A 22,618-nucleotide genomic window follows, 5' to 3' on the forward strand; every position below is an offset into this window, starting at 1 on the left:
CGCCCCCCTTATCAGGGTCTGTGTGTTCTCTTTTGACTCCAATTGTTGTTGTGTACGGAGTACGGAGTACGTTTAAGCAAAGGAAATGAAATCTCTTCCATTCCGCGGTTCGTAGCTCAGCTTTGTGATTGGAGATTCTGGATGCCCTGGATTCAGGGGGAGGCTGTGTAGTTTGAATCTTTGTACATACTCCAGTCCCGATTAGGTTCTTGATATCTGACATTTACGGTTGTTCTGTATACATTCAAGGACCATGGAGAATCAGTATACGAGTACGTACTCGGTAATTTATAGTTTAGAGGTCAGTGTATATGTGCATATTCACATTCTAATGCCAGGGCATATTCAAGACTCTTACTTCTATATTGGACTACTCCGTGCCTACACATTGTAACCTCGAATACAAAACTAAGCATGCACAAACGTAATTCTAAAATGGATATTCCCCACAGGAGCCACATCTGCCAGAGCTTACGCGGCCACTTCCTGCGCCAAGACCCTCCCACGGCAAGCTTAGGCATTTGGCGCTCTTGGCAGGGAATATGGGGGGGACACTACTCGATGGGGAACCATTGGCAATTACATATTCTGCCCCTCCTTTTTGATTATTTTGTACTTCGTCGGGACCCTGTGATGACGAGTTTTCGAGTTTCTATTTTTTGTGTGGCAAAATGTGGATGAGAGGGAAAGGGGGGGGGTTGGATTCCCCCCATACGATTGAGAGTTGAGGGATTATTCTCTTTACTAAATGTTTCGCTAGATGTTTTGCTAAAGACAAGAAATATTATGTATCCTTATTGTCGGATACGTGACGTCGAGGTTGTACCCCAGACTCAGACCCTGTTGGTTTAAAGATCTGTGATTGACATGATTGTCGGCCTTAGGAGCGATCCCTGCCTGATTGCCCCTGTCACCATGCTTGGCCTTGTCGATTGTTCTGTGTAGGGTTTATAGAAACGATCGACTCTATAGAACGGTTGTTTTGTGAATTTAGACATAGGAGTCAATCAAAATCTCAGTTTTTTACATATTGATTTGAAGATTTTACTAAAGCCATTCAGTTGTACCTTGGTAGAGATATATATCGCCTTACAAGGTTACCGGAATCACACGATAGTAAGCAGCCACAAAAGTATGTCTTAACATATCCATCACAAATCGAATTTTGAATTGATATTGAAATTTCTCGTAACGATTTTCGAAAATGGGATACAGTTACACATGAGACGCCATACATCCCCCCCAATATGAAGAAAATATTGACCAGAAGGAAGAAAAGAAAACACCGGCTAGCAAATAACACACCCCATAGAATCTGTATCTAATAATGCACGAGGAGAAAGCAGACCATCCAATTACAACATCGTCCTTAGACAATGATGGACAGTTCCGGTCGGTCCACGTCGCCCTCCATGTCCGGGTAGTAAGGAATCATCGCATCGGCTCCCTGGACGTATGCATCGTTGTATAGTCTCCAGTAAGGCATGCGGACCTTCCGAGCAGGGTGGAACAAGCCAGCCCAAACGTAGTTCATAACGATACCAGTGCCGACCGCCATCCGAATGGCTTCGATGGCTTCAATGACTCGGTCGATGACGTGGGGACTGGTCTCGAAGATGTTGGGCCAAAGCAAATTAAGCAGATGGACCATAGCGTCCTCGCAACCAAGACCGATAACACCGAGTGCGACGTGCTTAACCGCGCTGGCAGCGGTCTGCCGGTGAACTTGGTCACGGTCGACAAGGGCATCTTCTAGCAGCGGCGTGACAGCGTAGACATAATCCTTGCCCATCTCGCCGATGTACTCGAACAAGAAGGACAAGGCCTTGAGCACACCGTTTTGCACGTTCAGATCGGGCACACGGTACTCGTTCATCAGTGCCGGGAGCACAGTGAACGGAGCACAAGTTTCGGCCACGATACCGATGGCGACAGCTGTGCAAACACGCGACTGACGCTCCTGTACTCGCAAGTTTCCGAGAAGAGCGGCCAGGACATCTTGAGGACCAATGGCCTTTGCAATGAAACCGAATGTGTTGTTGGCCGCTCGGCGAATTCCCTTCTTGTGAGCCTTGAGCATATCCATCAGCTCAAAGCAGATACGCATCCATTCACGGGCATTGACGGACTCAGGACCACGGTCGGCAATACGACCGACGAGATCAATTGTGTTCTCCTGCACCTTTTCGTGACGGTTACGCAGAATGGGTGTAAGTCGGGGAAGTAGATCGCGAATGGGCGGCTGCATCTGGGTGATACCGACCACGGTGACGATCGCACGCAAAGCACCCAAGATTGAGCCCAGAACCTCGGGATATTCTTCACCCAGATATTCGTAGAGCACGATACCAAGCTTGCCCATGAGCGCTTCTTCGTCACACTGCTTCATCACCAGCGCAACGCGCGAGATAAGATCGGCCGCCTGTTGTCGAACAGTGGGAGATTTGTTGTTCAGACGCCAGAGAATAGTACTGACAATCTGAGGAATATATGACTTGCATCGTGTGCCAAGTGCATTTACCACGGTGCCGAATCCATTAAGAATGACAAGGTCTTCGATGCTTTGTTCCTGGAAGGCGAAGAGTACACCATCAATGAGGCGTTCTTCCAGCCTCTCAGAAATGTCAGCGGCTCCAAGTGATGCAATCAATTTTTCGACCGTTTCCACAGTCATCTTGCGATATGGCTCGCTTTCATCCTTCAGGTTGTTGACGACGCGCTCGAGAATCTCGCCAACACCCACTTTCTGGCCGAGGTCCACTGTGGTATCGACTACCTGGCGGTAGTTTCGTCGATCGAGGGCCATACGTCGCATCCAGAAGCCCTTGAAGAACTCGGTCAAGACGTGGTCCTTCAAGTAGCTGGCAGTCACACCTGGGGTGCTTGCACATTGAGAAACCACCTTCAATACGACCTTCTTCATTTCCTCATCTGGTGAGGCGAATTCTCGAATAAGGATCTCCATGATTTGAGTGGTGTAGTAGTTGGCGTACTCTTCGTCCATAAGAGGAATGATATAGCCGACAGCCTTGAGGAAGGCAGAGAGACCCTTGCCACGCTGCTTGCGGGCACCGGTCCAGAGAGGGCTCAGGATGTCATCGAAACTTTCGATACCATATGGGTTCGCAGCCTCAGCCAAAGAAGCCAGAGATAGAGCGGTGACGGTCCGAACCTTAGCTTGTTCATCACTGAGGTTACCTGAAACGCATCCAACCAGCTCCTTGAGATGAGGGAGAATGGCGCAACCCATGAGAATAGGGATATGTTGGACAATCTTGACACCGGTGTGTCGGGCCTGCCATGACTTCTTACTGCGGCAGACAGCGCGGAGGAAAGGAAGGAGGGCTGGAATACCGAGGGCAGAGGCCACAACGGCAAAAGCGCGTGCTGTCGTGTTTCGCACATATTCATCGGCGTGGTCAATATCAGGACGCATAGTACTGATCATTGTAGCAAGACCGGCGGCCTTGGCAAGGTTCGAGATAATCTCTCGGCCTTCAACACGAGCATAGTAGTCTTGATCAATGAGAAGTGGTTCGATGACGACCAGAATCTTATGAACGTAGGGACGGACAAGATCATCTAGTTTGTAGAGGATTCGGTCGATGACCTTCACCAGCAAATGGCGCTCCTGGTCTTCCAGGGTCCTTTCCATGAGCAGGGGAAGAATTTGGTTGAAAAGAGCTCCGGGACCAAAGTCGCGTGCATTGTCTGTGATTTGACGCAGAGCAGTCTTGCGCATGGGCGGGGTACCGTTCTTGATCTTGAGCAGTAATCTCATGATCTTCCGCTCCTTCATTTCTTCCACAGTCATGCTGGTTTCATCCCCACCTTCCATCAGCTTACCGAAGTAGGCCATGTCCTCCGCCTTGAAGAATTGAAGCTCACCCACACCGGGGATATCAGTTGGAAGATCCTTTCCTACAGACTGAACACTTTCTGGCTCTTGCATCATGAACCCTCCCACACCACCAGCGCTAGAAATGTGTGCTGGCGTGGCTGCAAGTCTGCGGGCCTGGGTTCGGATGGGCTCATACCCGGGAGGAGGGTCAAGGACCCTATAGCCATCGGCCTCACCGGGAAGCATGATATCGAGCTCGTCATCAGACCAGCCAACAACTTGACCGGGCACATCAGCCCCAAAACCGACTGCAGGTGTAGCGGCACCTGCTTGAGATGGATGCATAGGAGTCGCGAGTCCTAGGTTGCCAACGGGAGTGGCAGCTGTGAGAGATGGCGCTAGATCCCATCTCGATGGGATGGATTTGGGTGTTTCTTCTGGAGTAGGTGCCTTATCGAAACGCGATCTTTTGTCTGGTTCGGCAACAGGCTCGCCCCATCGGTTCTTTCGCTTTTTGTCGGAAGTCACCGCAGCGGTCAAACCCGCCTCGGCGTTTTCTTTATCGTGTTCCATCATCTTCAACGTAGCCTGGTGCTCTGTGACGTCTTCGCCCTTCTCGCGCTTCTCTGCGATTAGCTTTTGAACGCGTTCTTCTTCCCTATCCATCTCGCGGAGGGCCATGACCTCACGGTAGGTTTGACTTTCTCCTTCAACATTCGCATTGGCAGCGAAGGGGTCGGCGCGCGTCGGGGTCAGGGCGCCACGGTTGAATCGGCGCTTTTGGTAGTCTGTCTCGCGATCTGCAATTCGCGCCGCCTTTTCGCGGCCTAGCAAAATGTCCTCCTCCTCAACGCCGGTTCCTTGCGCCATCTCGTCGATCTGGCTTCTGGTAGCAGTGTATTGGCCAACCAGTTTATGTCCTCCATCCGCATCTTCCATTTCTTCATCGCCATCAACAGCAATCGAAGTATCGTAGCCTGAAAACTTCTCCGCTCCATCCCGTTCGTACAAAAATGTGTCGAATGATTCCGTTAGGGAGGCTTTGGTTGAGTTATCAGTGCGTTGAGCAGATTGGTCAAAGGTCTTGGAGCCCTTTTGACTAGCAGCAGCAGCATTGCGCTCAGCCTGGAGCCGTCGAACGGCCTCGATATCGGCTACAGTGGGGATCAGTATGGGGCCAGGCGGGAGAGCTTGTGAAAACTTACCGTCAGACATGGTGATGAAATGTAAAAGTCGCGAGATATTGAATGAGCCTATATTACCGCAGAAGGGAACACCGCAGCTACATCCGGATTGAAAACCGCTGTAACGGTCACAATAATGGTGATTGAGGATGCTGTGTTGCTAGCCGCCTCGTGATGAAAAGGTCGTGATTAGGTGACACGTGACTACACACCTTAGCTTCTTGGGCGGTGTCAAATCACGTGAATTATGATATAAGCCATTATTATGCCGGGCTTTCCAACCTTCGAAGGTTGGGGCGGTCAACAACGTCGGTATGAAAGGGAGCCTGAAAGGAATATGGCGAGCATCACCAACAGGAGGGAATAGCAGCCTAAAAAGGTCAAAGTGAGAGAGACAATGGATCTTTCTAAAGAAAATTTGAGCTCCCAAAGCATTTTACATTCGCACCAACTCCCTTTGAGCTGCAACTACTACTAATAGTTGGTTAGAAACCATTGATATTTCTACCTAGTAGTGTTCTGGGCTGTTCACTCTATAATGCCTTGTATTTGATCAACTCTCACACTGTGTTTTATGGCTGATAAATGTATGTATTGCTGCCTCATTGGTACTCAAAGTTGTGGCGCTGTAAGGGCGCTTATGATCTATTTATGTCCTACAACTGGTGTATCAAGGAAATTGAAGGTCTGCATGAATTTTAGTGTTCCTGTGCGCTAGAAACTAATTGTCTAATTTAGGAAAAAGGTTGCCAATATGACTGGGGATAAGAACAAGAAACTCTCCGATAGCCAATGATAGACCTAGGCTATAGTAGCTGCTTCAAATAAGCGCCTGCAACATTCCAAGCTGCGGAAATATGTCATTGAGCAATATGCCTTCCAAGGTTGACTATACTGATATAGTAGGTTGACAAAAACCACCTAATATTACTCATATCCAAATCTATTCCAAGGTTGTCCAACCTCAAAGCGACAGCTTGCTGCCGGCCAGTAAACAACAACGGGGTTAGTGTAACTCTATAAAGCCCTATGGTTACATCCTTTTCATTCTAACCAGCACAGGTGAATTAAAATTTCATTTCCCATCTCTCTAGCAACCTTTCAAGATAGGTGGCGTTGACAACAAAGAGGCCAATTTCAGCACACCGTTAGCCCCGATGGCTGTCCCCAGTCAGCAGACTCGGATACTTTTTAAGATGTACTATGTAGACAACTCAGATGTACTATGTAGACAACTCAGATGTGGATGACGGTATCAAATTATATGGAATCTATCATTGGTCCTCTCAAAGCTTCATTGAACCAAAATCCACTATACTTGATTGAATACGGTTTACGCCGAGAGCCTTGCTACCTGTGCGGCGTATCTCAAACTCCGAGCATGTCCTTTGTTACATATCAAAGTAGCCTTGCCAGCCTTTTCATTAAATGGGATATATCTCCCTGTTTGTTGGTTTTATCCTTGCCATTATACCCCAGTTCCTTTCCACTGCCCCAGACCTAGATTTGTTCGAGCAAATTCTAGAAACAGTCTGCATCTTATAGATCAAAAATTACCCGGTCACCATGAAGCTCTTCTTAGCGCTGCCATTGCTCCTCGTAGCGACAAATGTGGAAGGACACTCAGGTCTTCCTCATCCTCTGGCTCTCGCTTCCTCATTCTCCCAAATCTACCATCAACTTGAGAAGATCAACCTTGGAAATTGCTCTCTCGCAAATGTATCCCTCCCATTGAACGCAACAAAGTCACCGCTTCCAACACCATCTATGAACTTGACTCTCAAATACCTTGCATTGGGCCGGGGAACACAGAACTATACCTGTCCATCGAATGGTTCCTCGAATTCCAATACCACCAAGCCCAAAGCTACAGGGGCTGCCGCTACACTCTTTGACGCCTCTTGCATTGCACCATCATCTCTAGCTCTCCTCCACGAAGTGCCTGCAATTATCAGCGCCACTCCTCTCGGATCTCTCGCGTTCATGGCAGCCCTTGTGGCCCAGGGCACGAGAAGTACCAACCTCATTATTGGCGAACATTACTTCAACGCTGGTGGAGACCCGGTCTTTGACATGGGACTGAGTGGCTCCAGTTCCTGGATTGCTTCTTGTAAAATTGCCTCTACTCCAGCGCCAAACTCAAAGTCAGGGTCCTCCGGCGATGTCCCGTGGCTTAAGTTAGGATACAAGAAAGGGAACGGCATCCAGGTAAGCTCGGGGTATCTATAACCGGATTTGAAGTATGCATATCTGACCGAATTTTTCTATATAGGAAGTTTACCGAGTTGTGACATCTCAAGGTGACCCGCCATCTACGTGTGCCGGTCAAAATGCAACGATTCAAGTTGATTATGCTGCAGAATATTGGTTTTATGGGTGACAGAAGCGTGCTAAGCCCTTGTTCGAGGCTATATGGTGGACCTTTGAATTTTTTACAAGCAATATATACGACTGCGAGAGCAAACATTTCTAATATATGTATCTAGGACTGTATGGAAAATACAGTTCATGAATTTCTTGAGATTTATCGAAGGAAACAATTTATATACAACCGCCCGAATAAGCATTTTGGATCGGGATTTCCAATAAATTCGACATCCGAAGTAGAGACTAAACCTTTTAATAAGACACTCATGAAGAACTCCAAGATGGCACCTGTTTTCTTCTATTTGTTGTTTGCCAGTATACTTTGAATGACAAGCCCTAACCTTCCCACCCCCTCAACTAGCCGCCCTTCATCCTCCCACATGAAACAAAGTCTCAGCCTGCGATGCAAATCTCCCCCTTGAGCATTCCCTCCTGGAACCGCAAATGTCTCACCGCCACCCAGCACCAAATTTTGCATCTCTAGGGCCTCCTGGCACACCTGAGTCGCGGTCAATGCGGCCGGGAGCTGAACCCAGATGTAGTATCCCCCCGCGACTGGACTAGTCTCCGGATCAGGAGTAAATGACACGCCAAAATGACCGAGATGCGTTTTGATTGCTGATGCCAGAATGCAATGCCTTCTTCGTCCTTCTGGGACTAGGATATTGGTAATATATTCAGGCAAGAAGTTATCCTCAAGCAGCTCATTGATGAAAGTTGACGTTAGTTGCGAGGGAGCACCGCCAGAGCGCGTAGAGCCACTGTGAGTAAAATTTCAGCTTACTTTCAGTATTCTGAATCAAGAATGAGGACCCACGCTTGAGAAAGACCATAGATGAAGTCCTTGGTCCCTTCAGCCCATCCAACTCGACACCCCGGACCAATAAGCTTGCTGAATGATCCATTGCTCACGACATTGCCGAATCGATCTTCTGGCCCACCATCAATCACCCGATCTATATCCACGAGACGCAGTTGCGGACACGAAGCTAGGTTGGCGGGATGTGTCGCGCCCCAACTGAGAAAATCATACACATCATCAGCGACGACAAGAGCATTGTACTTCCGCGCCACTCTGATAAGTGCCTCGCGCCGCGAGAGAGACATCGTCTTCCCCGACGGATTAGAGAAGCTCGGAACACAATAGATGACATGTTTGTATATCTTTCTATACGGCCTGTGGGGCTTGTATGTCTTCTCCTGTTTCCATTAGCACGGCTTATACCGAAAATAACCAGCTTAGTATGGAAAAAAGAACATACCCGACCATCTTGAGAGCCTAAATCTTCACTACGCTGAAATGCATCCAAAGCAAGTTCAAGTGCGGCAACATCCATCCCCTCCTCGTCCTCGGGTATCCCTCGCATCCGACCAGTAAACCCAGCATCCTCAAATACCCGAAAGACAAGATGATACGTTGGCTCCACGAGCCATACAATCTCTGTCTGCGCTGGGTCCGTGAATACCTGCAATACACATGCGAGATTCTGGCTTGCACCGCCAGTAATGCATATCCGCTCTGCGCTGATGGGTTGCGCAGGTGCATAGGATCGGGATAGCCACTCGGCTATATTTTTTCTTAGGGGGAGTACCCTTCGTCGGGGCCATAGGCAAATCCTTCGGTGAATATGGCTTTGTTGGATAGGGCGTTGTTGGCTGCTTGTTTCAGGCGTTCCACTGGAAGCATGGCTGTTGCGGGCCATCCCTGGAAAAAGTCAATTTGAGTCATAGGTGCCATTTCTGATCTTGAAGATAATGATACTTAAGGAATATTCTTGAGAAAATTGGGTCGTTCTTATACTTGGGGCTTGGATGGTTTGTACCATTCTTGCTTGGGGAATATAAGCGATCTGGCCAATCACATTGAACATCCGCTATCGTTTCCCCCGGATAAAATGGACAATTGCTCATACGGTGGATTCTATTACTTGATTTCTTCTCTCTTGTCAACTCTACTTACCAAATATTGCTCAAAGAGAAATGGTCCTCTTATTGATCATATTGCTAGATAATGAAAAACCCTTGAACGCCCGCAAGAAAGCCATCCATTCCACGATTGAGACCAACAATGGGCCAGCGCCAGGATGAATGCAAACGCGAAGAATCAAGAAGTACAATGTCATCCCATGTAACTCCCGCCGCTCAAATCTCAAGGGGCGGAATTGCATCTATCCAGAAAAACGCCGATGTATGTCCCCCACCTTGCCAACGCAAGCCATCTCTTTCTTTCAAACACACCACGGACCAGCTCCAACTTGCGAGAAGCTAGAAATTTATACATTGTCATCCTCGTAGACAAAGTTGATATCACGGATGCGACGGCGGTTGGTGGCAATGAACTCCTGGTCACCGGCAGGTCGCTCGTTACGATTGTTGGCGGTAAGCATGCTCTGAAGGCTCATGCAGATGCTCTCGACTGTCTGCACTGGGGACCATCCGGCGGAGCCTAGAAGGTCAAGGCAGATAATGCCATTGCTGTATATATGGGGATGCATTGGGATTGTGCGGGGTGTGCCAGTCGAGGCAGGACATTGCATGAATTGGACCTCTGGGGGTTCTAAAATGATTGTCAAAACCCAGAATAATCCGATAAAAAGACGAGGCAAAGACAAGAGGGATGGAATGGAGCTACCGAAGGAGTCGATAGAGACAGAGGGCTTTCGGCTGAGAAGACGGGGCTTACCAATAGGGTACTTCTTGCTGAAGGTAAACTTCAGGCGATAAGTCTGGTCGAGATAAAGTGGATTCTGGTCGAGGATCTTGATGTCCATCTGCCATTCCTCCAGATTGTCACATTTGACGATTGAAATTCCCGGTGGGACATGCTCTTGCATCTGGAAGGTCAAAAAGGTTAGAGAAACATGTTCATAGAATGAACAATATGCATGGGCGTTATGGTATGCTCTCAGAGTATGCGGGGGACAAAGGCGATAAGCCCTAGAAGAAAACGGAGGAATTGGTACCTTAAGGAGCTCCTATAATTCACGAGTATAGGGTTAGCAAGATGCGCATCCTAGTAGCCTTCATATTCAGAGTATAATCACCTTGCTCAGACGCTTTGTAGCGAACATTGTTGCGATGGAGTGCTGAAAGAAAAGATTTAGATGTTTGAGCTCCGGTGGAGAAGGAGGGGCGGTGTCTCGATTAGGTGGAGTCGAGCGGATGTATGACGTTAAGGACGGAAATGTGAGAAACTCTCAACAAGATGAGAATGAACTGAAGCAGCAAGCCTTTCAAAGGATACAAAAAGAGAAGAGATATTGTTAAAAGATCAGTGATGGTCTAACGCTAAGTGTGGGGAGATTATCTATTAATACACGTGATATCGACACCTGACTATATATTGGGTCAAGTCACATACTTTTATACTTGGTAGCTTTGCTTTCCATTTTGTCAAAGACATTTTAATTGTATATAAATACTGAAATTAACAGTGTGAAACCTTATAGGAGCTACCACCCCCAAATAAGTCTTTATCAAAATAAGAAAAGTGAGCGCGATGATTACTTGAAAATAGTATGTCCACTTTGATTGACTAGGAAAAATGGGAATCACAGAATTATATCCAAGAAACCGCCAGGCAGATAAAAGAGAAGTATAGGGCAGGATAGGCACATGAATAGCGTATGAACAAGACGTAAACTGTAAAACAGATACAAAGAAGAACGGTAAACGATTTACGCAGAAGCAGCCTTCTCGCGAGCTTCACGTTCAACCTTCTCCCGCTCCTCGGCCTCCTTCTGCTCACGCACCTTAGCCAGAACAACTTCACGGAAAATAGCACCGCGAGCAGCGCTAGCCAGACTCTTCTTCTTCGCGTGGCCAGGGGTGTGACCGGCATCGCCGCTTGGCGCTGATGGTTCCGCCACATTTGACTCTTCGGTTGATTCGCCCATGTCCATGGGGCTGGGGATATCCTCTCCGTCCTCCTCCTCGTGCATCTTGAGCGACTCGATACGGTTGGCGAGCTTGACGATCTCGATTCCGCGGCGGAGACGGGCACGTGCAATGTAGGTGCGGATTTCAGGCAGCAAGTCACGGTCGCTCGCAGTCTTTCCGGTCAGCCATTCGTGCTTGAGGGCTTCCTCGGAGGAAACTCGTTTGCTGGGGTCCGCATTCAGGAGAGTGAGAATGAAATCTTTGGCGTCCTGGGACACGTCGCGCCAGTAACGCTCGTGGAAGATGATGCGGCCTGTCCGGCACTCTTCGATGAGATCGGTCAAGTTCTCGGATCGGAAGGGGGAGTAGCCACACAGGAGGGTATATGTGATGACACCGAGCGACCACATATCGACGGCCTTGCCATGACCCTGCTTGAGCATGACTTCGGGAGCAGCATATCCAAAGGAGCCGGCCATGCTGGTCAGTACCTCAGAGGGGCTGTGCAGCATCTTCGCGATACCGAAATCTGCCAAGACCAATTGAGAGTCGGCGGAACGGGTGAGGTAGAGGAGGTTCTCGGGTTTCAGGTCTTCGCAAGGGTTAGTTACATGTAAAGCGCTAGCATGACTTAAGGGGACCGACCTCGGTGAACGATGTTGCGCTTGTGCAGATAGTTCACGGCATCAAGCACCTGGCGGATGGTCTGCGACGCATCCTTCTCGGTGAACTTGCCGTACTCGCAGATCCGGTCGAACAACTCGCCACCGGTGGCTAGCTGTGTAACGATATAGAATTTGTCCTAGGTCCACAATTAGAGCTCTGCAACGATCGGATCGAATAGAGACGTGCTCACCTTAGATTCGAACCAGTCGACAAAAGAGACAATGTGGGGATGTTGGAGTGATTGCAGCATCTCAAGCTCATCGTAGACCATGCTCTCGTTGCCTCGGACATTTTTCTTCAGGATTATCTTGACCGCAACCTTTTGTCCGTCGGTGCCATCCGCCTCGCGCACAATCCCGTATGTACCTGCACCCAGAGTCCGTCCGAATTTATAGAGAGCCCTATAGCAAGCGAAAAACAGGTCAGCGAATGTGGGGTAAGGGAGCTATGATAAGGAGGCCGTACTTTTTTTCGTAGCTCTCCGGCTGCCCGGACAGCTTGTTGAGCATATTTGCGACTAGAAGGGTGAGAGTTAGTAAATTACGGGGCCTCTCAGACGAATCGCGCAAAACAAATGAAGCAAAGGACCCCCGGAGGAGCCGACCGAGCGGGGAGGGCTTAGACATGGCGAAGCAGACCGTGACACAAAATGACAGCTAGAAGTCCAAGTCCTCCCAGCCCCCATATATTCCACAGAGGGCTCACAGGAAGCGTGTAGATCGACATGGCAATTCCAACACAGTGCATAGTCAGATTATGGACAAGGCTCACGCGAAGCCGGACAATATTCGGGTAACACCAGATGGCGAATCATAGCAAGATTGACCGGAGAACAAAAGTCCCGCAAATATGGAATATCGACTCACAACTCATGATGTGGGGATAGGGCTGCAGACACCCAAGGTGGCAGACACGGTGTGGGATGGGCTCGAATGGGCACGGAACCCGTTAGGTAGCAACGGTGGACTAGAACGAAGAAGAGGATTGAGGACTCAAGAATTGAGGCTTTTAAAGTCGAAAATGAAATGGTCCAATCTAGCAAGAGAATGGTCAGTGATATACCTTAGAAAATATAGAAACGCCAAATTCGAGGGGTGAGTAGATGCGCGGGGGTGGCTGCATAAAGATTCCAAACAGAACCAATGGAGTAGACATACCACACACAAGTAGACCAAATATCAGAGATCGCAGTTCAATCGCAAGTCCTAAGGAGGTGAAATTAAAAAAGATCAAAAAAGTGCTGAAGAAGGGGGAGATCAGGAGTTCTAGACGCGATAAGGCTATGATTCGGGGCTGTAGGGTTTAGCGCCAGCACAGCCACAACGGGAATGTTACTGCCTCCAGCTCTGGAGGACCTATACGAATTAATATAACATAACATAATAGGGGTCAATTAAATATTGAAAAAAAGGAGAAAAAAAGGAGAGAAAAAAAACAGGATGAACCAAAAGGAAGCTGTAGTTTCCCAAACGTTAGCATTGAAGCCCAAAGTTACATATTAACAACAGTGTAGATATTTGCATGTGACTTGAGGAACATGTGACTATATGTATTTACAAGATACTACTATCGAGAAGGAGAATCCATAGCTGTTTTCTGTTTTCTAGTCATGAAGTACAAGTAAATACCTTTGCTTTCTTTAATCAAAGGTAAGGACAAATAGAAGCTCTAAAGGCTGTGTGTGGTAGATCTATTTAGAGCCACAACACTACTTCATCCCGACACTACTTCCGACACTACTCCTAGACTGGAATATAGCAATCAAAATAGAGAAAAGAATGACACCTGCGTAACTTGACACATATCCATGGTGAATGAAAATTAATATAAAAGCCCTTCCTGATTGGCAATAAATATCCCGACTCCACCGGGGGTGCCAGTGTGGCACGGCGTCGTCACCAGACGTCATAGGCTTAGCAAGAGGTATATGAACCACAGTAACCAGCTATTTTTTTTTGGCTTCTTATTCTGTCAGACTTGGTTGCTATCATAATATCCTCAAGCATCCGAACTTTCAATCATGTTATCCTTCCTCTTTTTCCTTACCTTCCAGGTAATTTTACTTGGCGCTTGGGTCTTGGGATACCTAGACCCATACCAGAAACAGCTTCAAGAGCTCTTGCTGGACCATATGGGCGAGACAAAGGTGTCTTATGGATTGAAAAGTATGTTATGTCAAAACAAATAGAGCAAGAGGGAAAGAAAAATAATTGTACTAACAAGATTTTACTTATAGAAAGTCTGACTGGCAAGAGACTCACGGAGGACCAGAATCTAAGCAAGATTCAAGATCAACTCGGGAATCAAATGGGTGGCATATTTGGGAAAGGAGGTCTGGGAGAGGGATTTGGTTCTGTCTTGGGTAAAGGTCTTTGAGGAGTGGACTGTTAGGATGAAGGACAAGAATAGCAAAATTGACATTTGATTTGATTGTTGAGACTACATGTAAGTTAAGATTAAGATTAAGAAACAAATCCAACCATGGGGATGTTTCCAGGCGGTCTTCATCCAAGCGGTAACATACAAAAGACCATCGATATCGTGATCTTTTGTACCAAACCAAGTGAACGAAGGCGCAACAATGTTTTCCTTCAGTATACCCGATGGCATACTCAACTCCACCAAACCACCTCGACCTGCAACCAAGATGATCAAACATAGACCATGGTGATAATCATGATCCAACTTGTCAATCACCCAGGCACATTGAGCAACACAATACCCATCGAGCATTTTGAATCGAATAGCTCCAGTGTCATGCAACTGAAACAGCATCCGCACTTGCAAAACACCCAACCCCGGAAAAAGAAAAACGAAAAACGAAAACAAAGCAAATAATCAAAAGACGCCAGCAAGTGAATAAGCAGTAACATCTCACCGCTGCAGCCATTCACGAGATCCATAACCTGTCTCACCAAGCTCTGCCAAAGCAACTTCGCAAAGATTATCGTATAATCAGTCCCCTTCCAGAGACTATGCTTCGACCGAATACCAATCCTCCAATCCTCTTCCCTGAGCCGCTTAATGCGCTGCGCCTTAGTCTCAACCCGAATAAGATTTCCATACTCATCGATATTAGGCCCCTCAATCACAGGAGGTTCGTCAGGTTCACCGGAATCGGGGTTAGACTTAACGGGAGAAAAAGTCCAGAAAGAGGCAGAGCGGGCCATAGTTGTGTTGCGAGAGCGACGGGCCTGCTGCAGGTCCGAAACGTGCTTGATCTGTTTGCGGAGCCCGGTCACATCGGCGGGAATGTGCTCACGGAGCCACTTAACGGCGTTGTTGAACTGATTGATCTGGGCGGCCCGCTCGGCGCTGACAGGTGCGGTGGAAGGCTTTCTAGACCGCAAAGAGGGTGACTTAGTGCTTTTCTGCTCTGGCGAGCCTGCGCAGCTGGCGAAGGGCGAACTGAGGGAGGGGATCTTCTTTCTCATAACGGGGGTGGGCGTCGGTGGAGGCATGGTCATGGGCGAAGGGAGGAGGGGACTCGGACGCTTTGGCTGCGGTGCTATGAATGAAGAGCTCGTCTCCTCTGTGTTAGTATTCAGACCTCCGGATGGGATTATCTTCAAGGGTAGTCGGGGAGGGCGAGCTCGGACGGGTCGATTCACCTCAGTCTTGGACGTCTCTTGCTCTGAACCTCCGCATATTACCATTGCAGAACTGATGCACATGTGCACCTCGCCGGAGCTCTTCCGGATTGAAAGTGGGGATGGAATGAGCTCGCTACGCTTTGCTGGATCTTCAAGTCCAGCTGGGAACCTGATCGGAGACAGACGCACTGGTGGCCGCTTTGGAGCAAGTTTTGGCGGCGCGCGTGTCACAAAAGGGTCGTCGGCTCCCGCGATAATAGAGTTATCAATCATCCGGGCGATATTTCGGACGATAGATCCCCCGTTGGGAAGCCCATCTCTGGAACTATTGAAAGAGACTAATTGGTCTCTCGGAGCTGGGCGAGCAGGAACGCTGCGTGGTGGAGGAGGGGGCTCACGGGTCGGACGCGGGATATGAAAAACTGGGGGAGGAGCGTCGTAGTCAAGACGCGAGGCTTCTCGAGCACTAGGAGGCGGTGTGACACAGAACGCAGTGGTAATAGACGAGTGGGAAGAGGGAGAGGGAGAAGGGACAGGCGAAGGAGGAGTGTGAGCCAGCCTAGCATTATGAGCTGATAGATTCTGAACTGACAAAGCTTCAGCATTTGGACGAGGACTAGAACTAGGAGGGACACCATGGCCCGGCGAAAGTGCGGGGCTCCACACGACAGTGGTCAAAGAAGACCGAGGAGACGAGTCGGGTGAATGAAGAAAGGTAACTGGCGAGTATGTCTGGTTGGGATTCAGAACCGGCGGCGGGATAGTAGCTGGCAAAGACTCGTAGGCAGTCTGAAACCGCTCCATAGCAGAAGTCAGAAGCGGGACTTTGACAGCTGAAAAGATGTGAGCTGCTCGTCCCATATACTCATATGAGGTGGCTGCATAATAGTGGAGGTAGGTCGCACGGATCGGATGGAGCTATGTATAAACCCCGTTAGCAATCGGAGTTCGAGATAAGATCTGTGAAATACAAACCGGACTAGACGCGGTGTCTATGAGCTGGTTGCAACGCAAGGCACATTGTTTGTATTGCTGGTTGAAACATAGCCATTTCACATCGGCCAGGGCTCTCTTCCATTCGTAGGAATTTTGCGGAGGAGAGAAGACACCAAAGGGCAACGAGGCCTCTGGTGACATTTCTGCGGTATGTGAAGAGGAATAAAAAGTCATTTTGGAAGCAGAGGGAATAAGTGAATGAACGAGGAAGAAGAGATGAAACACGAGATGGAATGAAGGAGGAAGAGACGAAACATGAGATGAGATGTGAGAAGAAGAAGAAGAAGAAGAAGAAGAAGAAGAAGAAGAAGAAGAAGAAGAAGAAGAGACGAAAGACTGGACCTGGGCACTTGAGGTGCCAACCCAGAGTTTGCCAGGCAAGTCCAGTGTTCCTGGTGCTTTGATTCCTCAAGTTTGCCCCTGCTGCCTATGTATGCTTCTACCTCCTTCAGTCATGTCTACCAGGTTTGACCAGCCTCTAGGACGCTCAAGGTTACAGGCATATCTCCAAGTATCTTTACGGGCATCAAATGAAGTACATCTTTGCCTCTAGCAGCCACCTGGGCATGAAGCAGTGACTACATAATCATCCTTCGTGGAAATCTGCGTAAGAAGTGAACATAACATGTATCTCATTAATCCCACATATCTGGGCCTCCTTAAATGGCCTTCGAGTAAGGATATTTGTCAGTAATAATATCACACAAGCCGATGCTGGTCTTCTAGACCTGCTCAACAACCTGAACATCATTCATCTCATATTTGAACTCGGCCCGTGACAATGCCTCACCAGTCGCCGAAAGCGACTCTAGGAAATCACCCAGTAAACGGTCAAGTTCTGCTATCACCACACCATCATCCATACCTTCCATCAGACTCGCCGCACTCGGGGGATTGAGAGCCGGGAAGGGGATTGGTCCCTCATCTTCTGCCTGTAACATGGGGACTTCAGATACATCGTGTCGTACATTTCGTATAGTTTCAAACACAGGAGAACCCGGTTCTGAGACCGGACCCGAAGTCACCGAAGAAGCAGTGGGGGTTTGGGGAACTGGAACGGCCGTAGGTAAAGCTGTCATACTATCTTCGTACGAGGAAGTCCTGGAGTGCGCCTTCCATTCAGGGTGAGATTCTTCGTCTGGCCCGGGGCCATCGAGAATCCCGGAAGCCTCATATTCATTATAACCGGCCAATTCCATCATCGCGGGGAGCTCTGTGTCGAAGAAATGGCTGTGATGGAGCGAATTTGCGCCCTGTGGGGTGGTGGGGCGATCGAAGCGGAAGGGATCGTAATCTGAATCGGAGGTATTCGATGCCGAAGTCGAAGGACGTGAGTCACCTGGTTCATCTGTTGACAGTGGCTGCGACTGCGGCGGAGGCTGAACCTCAGGCAGAGGAGCCCGGAGGGTGTCATGTCGGTCATCGTAGCTTTGACTCTCGGGCACGGATCCCATGACTGGGAATGTCCACTGCATGGTGGCTCGCTTCTCAGCCTGGAAAGACTCCTCCGTTATGGGCTCCTGTGCAAGAACCTCCTCCTCTTCTTCTTCCGGTTGTTCCTCTTCATCTTGTGTGAACGACGGGAATTTCCAGTCCATGGTGGGAGGTCGAGGGCCAGACGGTACGAATGTGTCTTCGAGGTTTTCATCTTCATCCACGCTGCTACCAGACGACTTTGAGCTATTCTCAGAGGAGGTCCTGTTCAATCGAAGACTGGAACGGTTTGCGCGGATAGTGTTTGCATCGACCAATTGGAAAGGCTGCGCAGATGGAGCTCCTGCTGCGTAGTGTGAGGCCTCGAATGACCCGATGTCGATATCGAGAAAAGTTGATGTGACAGAGGAGCGGTCTGTTTCCGCACGGAGGGGGAGATCTGAAGTGGGCTGGGCGGGTTCGATGGGGACAAAGTCATTTTTTGTTTCGTATTTGTAGCTGGGCTTTTCCTCATCAAACAGGCCTTCCATTGCCACAGCGCCTCGACGCACACGTTCATCGAAATTGGCCTTATCTTCATAGTTGAGATCGTCCTCCGAAAACTGTTCGTACATGTCCTGCTCAGGCATTGTGTCGGTAGGACTGATTGACTGCTCCATCTCCGCCAGCGAGGCGGCAATTTCATCCAGGTCAATGACAGAGAATCTTCGCTCGAACCCATCTGTTGTACTGAAATTCCAGTCATCTTCTGACTCCTCGATGCCTGGGAGTTCAGCTGCCGCGGCGCCGCCTGGGTGGAACAAAGAAATCCGCTGGCCTCCTCGCTGTGACCACTGGTAGTAGTTTCTTACCAACTCACCCACAGAGGCGGTCGGGTATTCCTCATCCGTATCGGCAATGTAGGGGTGGGCAAGGATGTCTGCCATCGTGGGGCGAGTGTCTGGATTGGAGTCAAGGGCGTAGGCAATAAGATCCTTCAGGCCTTGGCTGTACTTATCGCTGTCCAGCTGGGGAGTCTTGCGATTTAGTTGGCGACCGATTTGCATTCGTTCTCGCAGGCCTGCGTTTGGCGGGTTCCCGTTCGCGAATTCAAACAGTGTGCACCCATACGCCCACACATCAATCTCATTCCCGTATTGATGGGCCTCTCCACGAGTTGCAAACATCTCTGGCGGCATCCAGTGTGGTGTTCCAATCCAAGTGGATCGTTTGTCTCGCTGTGATTGGAGAACACCAGCAACACCGAAGTCACAGATTTCTAGACGACCCTCTTCATGAACAAGAATATTTGCAGCTTTCACATCGCGATGAATAATTCCAGCTTCGTGAATAGCATGAAGTCCAACAGCCAGCTCACGAGCGATTGGTATGATGTATTTCTCATCGAGCTTGTCGTTTGTTGCACGCATCAAGGTACGGACACTGCCACCGGGACAGTACTCACAAACCAGCCACAACTGGGAGTGAATGGAAATGGCTTCAATGATTTCGTTGATGTTTTTGGCACCAGAATCCTTCACTTGCTTCATCACCTTTGTTTCATGGATGAAATCTTTTATCGACTCGTCTCTGAAATCTCGAAGCGACTTGTAGTCTAGCGAGTCAATATCTAGAACTTTGATGGCAACCAGCCGACCCGATGGTTTTTGGTGACCCTTGTAAACGCGACCATAAGCACCTTTGCCTATCAACTCTTCAAACTCGTATGGTGGAACCTCGGTTTTCGCACGACGACACATCTCTTGGACGGCCACCCCTTGTTCACGGGCTAGCTTGATTGCTTCCGCCTTGTGTTTGGTGATGGCCGCCATTGCAGAGGACGGGTCCAGGAGACGGGATGTTCGAGAATCCATTGTGAGTGAGGATAAGCTTGAAATGAGACAGGTGTGAAGTGAGATAGCTGTAAGAATGAGACAGGTATAAAAGTGAGCAAGGAGGAGAGATAAAGATGGGGGCTAGGTGAGATGCGTTTGAAGGTAGTGTAAAGATATGCGGGTCCTCTGGTCCGGAGTTAATGATTGAGTGCGGATGGAGTGCGTTTGGGGGTGTGACAAAGCAGCTGTTTGACCTTTTTGACAAAACGCTTCAAGATTCTCTTGCGTTTTGGTGTGCCCCTTTTTCCAGAGGTGAAAGAGATTGTCGACGGACGAGTAGAGATGCGAAGAGGTGTCTTTTGGTAATATCGAGGGGAACCTGTAGGTGGAGGGCACCCTTCGAAGATAGTGCGGAAGGATTGCTGCCTTCTAATCACGTAGCTGATCGGACGAACTCGCGAGGAGTATTCAGGGAAAATGGTGTAGGTGTACCGATTTGCCCGCTCCTGAGCCTGGTGGGAGCTTTCAAGATCCACTTGTTGTCCCTCGTGATAGTCAATGGGAAGACGTAACTCTCTAAAAGAGACGCTGGGGGACAGGGAAGGGATCTGAGGGGAAACGTTCCGAGTGTTGACGATAGTTGAAGTCTCGTCGAAAGGCGGCGGGGAGATTCCAGAAGAAGTAGTTGAGGTATTCCCTAGCCCACTTGTGTCGAGTGCAGATGTATCACCTTTGGCACAAATGCTGGAAGAATATTGCTCTCCGATCGGGTTACTGTCCCCCAAATCTTCGGAGAATCGGGAAATCCGAGGTAGGCTGGTCACAGGTTTGATCTGACTGTTGGCGATCGTCGATGTATTAGCCTGGGCACTGTCTTTCGGTGGCACTCGTTGGGTGTCAGAATAAACGTGGGGGAAACTTTGCTCCCTGACCGTTTGATTGCGACCGGGAGGTCTTGGGAATGATTCAAGTAGCCGCTCAAAGCTCCCAGGGTGATTTAAAGTCCTCGGGTTTTGGGATGTTTCGCAATTGCCTTGGGTTCCAGGGGTCTCGTTGAGGTTATCAACAGAGTCGGGTGGCTCACCTATTTCGCTCTCATAGACTGATGGGCTTGGGGGTTCAACAGACCCAGGGCGTGCAATGTTCTCCGATGCCTTAGGGTGTTCAGGAAGCCCAGGGGACTCGAGGCAGGGAGGCTCGCCGTCTGTTGCAAGCTGATGGAGTAACTCGGAGAACAGAGATTCTGAATCGGTGCCAATGAGGGAAGTCCACTCTTCTTCGTAGTGAACCAGATCTCTGCCTTCTAAACCTTCGCGAAAGTCACTAGGACGACGGTGGGTGGATTGTAGACGAAAATGATTGGCGCGTTCACTAGGCGGTAGGTTAGTTAGGGAAATCCACCCAGTAAACGGAGGAATATCTTGCCAGAGCCTAGCAGATGCAAGTCTGCGAGCAATGCTGGTGGAACTGAGTTGGCAAGATTGATTTCGGCTGTGACTGGCCTCTAGGTCTGCACCAGGAAGCCCAGCAAATGGGTCGGATGAGCCGAAAAGACGAAGCAAGAATTGGTGCTCGCTTGGAGGAAACCCGAGCTCCTCAATTAGGTTGTAGAGACTGGGAGACTCGTTAGCCATTCCGCCTTTAGAATTCCATAGACGGTATATCAATCGAGCCCGGGGTGAATTTAACGAAGGGAGAAGCGTAGAGGGGATGAAAGCAATAGTGTCGCGTCAATATTTTGGAACCTACCTGGTCGCTTATTTAATCGAACGACGAGTCACCACAGAACATCCGAAAATCCATGTAATCGCGTAGACACGCCGAGCCTTTCCATTTGCCCTTCCAATATGGAATGCTTCGTAGGGGCAAGCGGGCCTTGACGGTGAGCTAAGGCAGAGATGAATATTTTAGAGCCACAGTCTGATTCACACACAGCTTTCCACTGGTATAGTACAAGACTCGAGGCGTGTGGATATGTTGAAGAACAGGGCGATGAAGACTGCCAGATGTCGTTGGCGATATTGTGGCACGTGATATATACACCCTTATCGTGATCTTGAGGAACTGACCGCTTTGTCTTATTAGGACTTCCAAGGTTGGAATTCTGACCGCCATTAGGATATGCCTTCAGAATAGCCCATCAGGACTGGAATTTCAGTTCTTACGAAGGATATCGGTAAGGGCCAGCGTAGAAGACTTCACATTTCACCGGACTGTTGTTACTGTTCGATGATTCCAAGGTTAAGGGTGTCCACGGGTGACCCCTGTGGGATCAGATCTTATCGCTTATCGTGAAGGCTTATCGCTTGTTTCTTTCTGGTTGTTCCCGTGCAAATCCCCGGGCCATGTCCCGATGATATGACATGAGATTATTGTTCAACAGAAACAGTACAGCCAGTGTGCCCTATAGGGCCAGTCATATCATCCATGATATAGAAAGGCTGAGAGATGATGCAAGGGATAGACCTAGGAAATTCACGATAGCCCCTACAAACAGGGACCTGTTAGGCCGACAAACAGTTGTGTTAGATGACACAAATAAGCCTATATGTAGACATGTAGTCTTCAGAGATCGCCACAAACTTATTGACCGCTCGGTTTCTGCAAACCCACTTATCCCAATAATATGGTATGTTAGAAGAGCCAGCCCGAGGATTGTTAGCTGGCATTAGATCACGATAGAAAGCCCGAGTTAAATCCATTGTTTCGAGAGAGAAGCTCACATCCAGTCCCGCATAAAACAGAATGGCCAGATTTGCATATCCACAGATATGGTCATCACCTCAAGTGCCATCGCTCCTACTCTGGAAGCCAAGATTCTGTCTTGGTGCAAAAGATCGTCCA

General features: G+C 48.9%; 9 protein-coding genes across 9 annotated transcripts; 2 read left to right on the plus strand and 7 right to left on the minus strand.

The window, feature by feature from the left end:
* Positions 1-1,369: 1,369 nt before the first annotated feature.
* On the minus strand, positions 1,370-5,056 carry N7471_005434 (U2 snRNP complex subunit HSH155; the record flags this gene model as incomplete). The annotated part of the gene is made up of 2 exons (XM_057278153.1): positions 1,370-4,995; positions 5,047-5,056. 2 exons carry the CDS (start codon positions 5,054-5,056, stop codon positions 1,370-1,372), a joined length of 3,636 nt encoding a protein of 1,211 aa, XP_057137763.1.
* Positions 5,057-6,591: 1,535 nt separating this feature from the next.
* N7471_005435 (DUF3455 domain-containing protein) lies at positions 6,592-7,444 on the plus strand (the record flags this gene model as incomplete). Its single annotated transcript, XM_057278154.1, has 2 exons — positions 6,592-7,233; positions 7,298-7,444. 2 exons carry the CDS (start codon positions 6,592-6,594, stop codon positions 7,403-7,405), a joined length of 750 nt encoding a protein of 249 aa, XP_057137764.1. The 3' UTR covers positions 7,406-7,444.
* A 246-nt stretch (positions 7,445-7,690) lies between these two features.
* On the minus strand, positions 7,691-9,130 carry N7471_005436 (aminotransferase-like domain-containing protein; the record flags this gene model as incomplete). The annotated part of the gene is given in 4 exon segments (XM_057278155.1): positions 7,691-8,153; positions 8,210-8,592; positions 8,655-8,970; positions 8,985-9,130. 4 exon segments carry the CDS (start codon positions 9,128-9,130, stop codon positions 7,691-7,693), a joined length of 1,308 nt encoding a protein of 435 aa, XP_057137765.1.
* Positions 9,131-9,665: 535 nt separating this feature from the next.
* On the minus strand, positions 9,666-10,647 carry N7471_005437 (ubiquitin-conjugating enzyme E2; the record flags this gene model as incomplete). The annotated part of the gene is made up of 2 exons (XM_057278156.1): positions 10,437-10,647; positions 9,666-10,367 (listed from the first exon to the last, which is right to left on the minus strand). Exons 1-2 carry the CDS (start codon positions 10,461-10,463, stop codon positions 9,666-9,668), a joined length of 729 nt encoding a protein of 242 aa, XP_057137766.1. The 5' UTR covers positions 10,464-10,647.
* A 248-nt stretch (positions 10,648-10,895) lies between these two features.
* N7471_005438 (serine/threonine-protein kinase) lies at positions 10,896-12,816 on the minus strand. Its single transcript, XM_057278157.1, has 4 exons — positions 12,403-12,816; positions 12,128-12,338; positions 11,917-12,073; positions 10,896-11,863 (listed from the first exon to the last, which is right to left on the minus strand). Exons 1-4 carry the CDS (start codon positions 12,561-12,563, stop codon positions 11,070-11,072), a joined length of 1,323 nt encoding a protein of 440 aa, XP_057137767.1. The 5' UTR covers positions 12,564-12,816; the 3' UTR covers positions 10,896-11,069.
* Positions 12,817-13,957: 1,141 nt separating this feature from the next.
* Positions 13,958-14,313, plus strand: N7471_005439 (uncharacterized protein; the record flags this gene model as incomplete). The annotated part of the gene is made up of 2 exons (XM_057278158.1): positions 13,958-14,102; positions 14,174-14,313. The coding sequence occupies 2 exons, from the start codon at positions 13,958-13,960 to the stop codon at positions 14,311-14,313; spliced, it is 285 nt and encodes a 94-aa protein (XP_057137768.1).
* A 498-nt stretch (positions 14,314-14,811) lies between these two features.
* Positions 14,812-16,667, minus strand: N7471_005440 (uncharacterized protein; the record flags this gene model as incomplete). Its single annotated transcript, XM_057278159.1, has 3 exons — positions 14,812-14,870; positions 14,930-16,448; positions 16,506-16,667. 3 exons carry the CDS (start codon positions 16,665-16,667, stop codon positions 14,812-14,814), a joined length of 1,740 nt encoding a protein of 579 aa, XP_057137769.1.
* A 581-nt stretch (positions 16,668-17,248) lies between these two features.
* N7471_005441 (putative serine/threonine protein kinase) lies at positions 17,249-19,813 on the minus strand (the record flags this gene model as incomplete). Its single annotated transcript, XM_057278160.1, has 1 exon — positions 17,249-19,813. The coding sequence occupies one exon, from the start codon at positions 19,811-19,813 to the stop codon at positions 17,249-17,251; it is 2,565 nt and encodes an 854-aa protein (XP_057137770.1).
* Positions 19,814-19,971: 158 nt separating this feature from the next.
* Positions 19,972-21,408, minus strand: N7471_005442 (uncharacterized protein; the record flags this gene model as incomplete). The annotated part of the gene is made up of 1 exon (XM_057278161.1): positions 19,972-21,408. The coding sequence occupies one exon, from the start codon at positions 21,406-21,408 to the stop codon at positions 19,972-19,974; it is 1,437 nt and encodes a 478-aa protein (XP_057137771.1).
* Between the last annotated feature and the right edge of the window lie 1,210 nt (positions 21,409-22,618).

This window comes from Penicillium samsonianum, assembly GCF_028829775.1.
Source record: "Penicillium samsonianum strain IBT 33392 chromosome Unknown utg000003l_segment0_segment0, whole genome shotgun sequence".
NCBI classification, from domain to species: domain Eukaryota; kingdom Fungi; phylum Ascomycota; class Eurotiomycetes; order Eurotiales; family Aspergillaceae; genus Penicillium; species Penicillium samsonianum.

Coding starts and splice junctions, on each gene's coding strand:
- N7471_005438 (XM_057278157.1), bottom strand. CDS start 12,563: ATGTCTAAGCCCTCCCCGCTCGGTCGGCTCCTCCGGGGGTCCTTTGCT. Junction 12,339..12,402: donor CCGGAGAGCTACGAAAAAAA/GTACGGCCTCCT, acceptor CGCTTGCTATAG/GGCTCTCTATAAATTCGGAC. Junction 11,864..11,916: donor GCGCAACATCGTTCACCGAG/GTCGGTCCCCTT, acceptor ACCCTTGCGAAG/ACCTGAAACCCGAGAACCTC.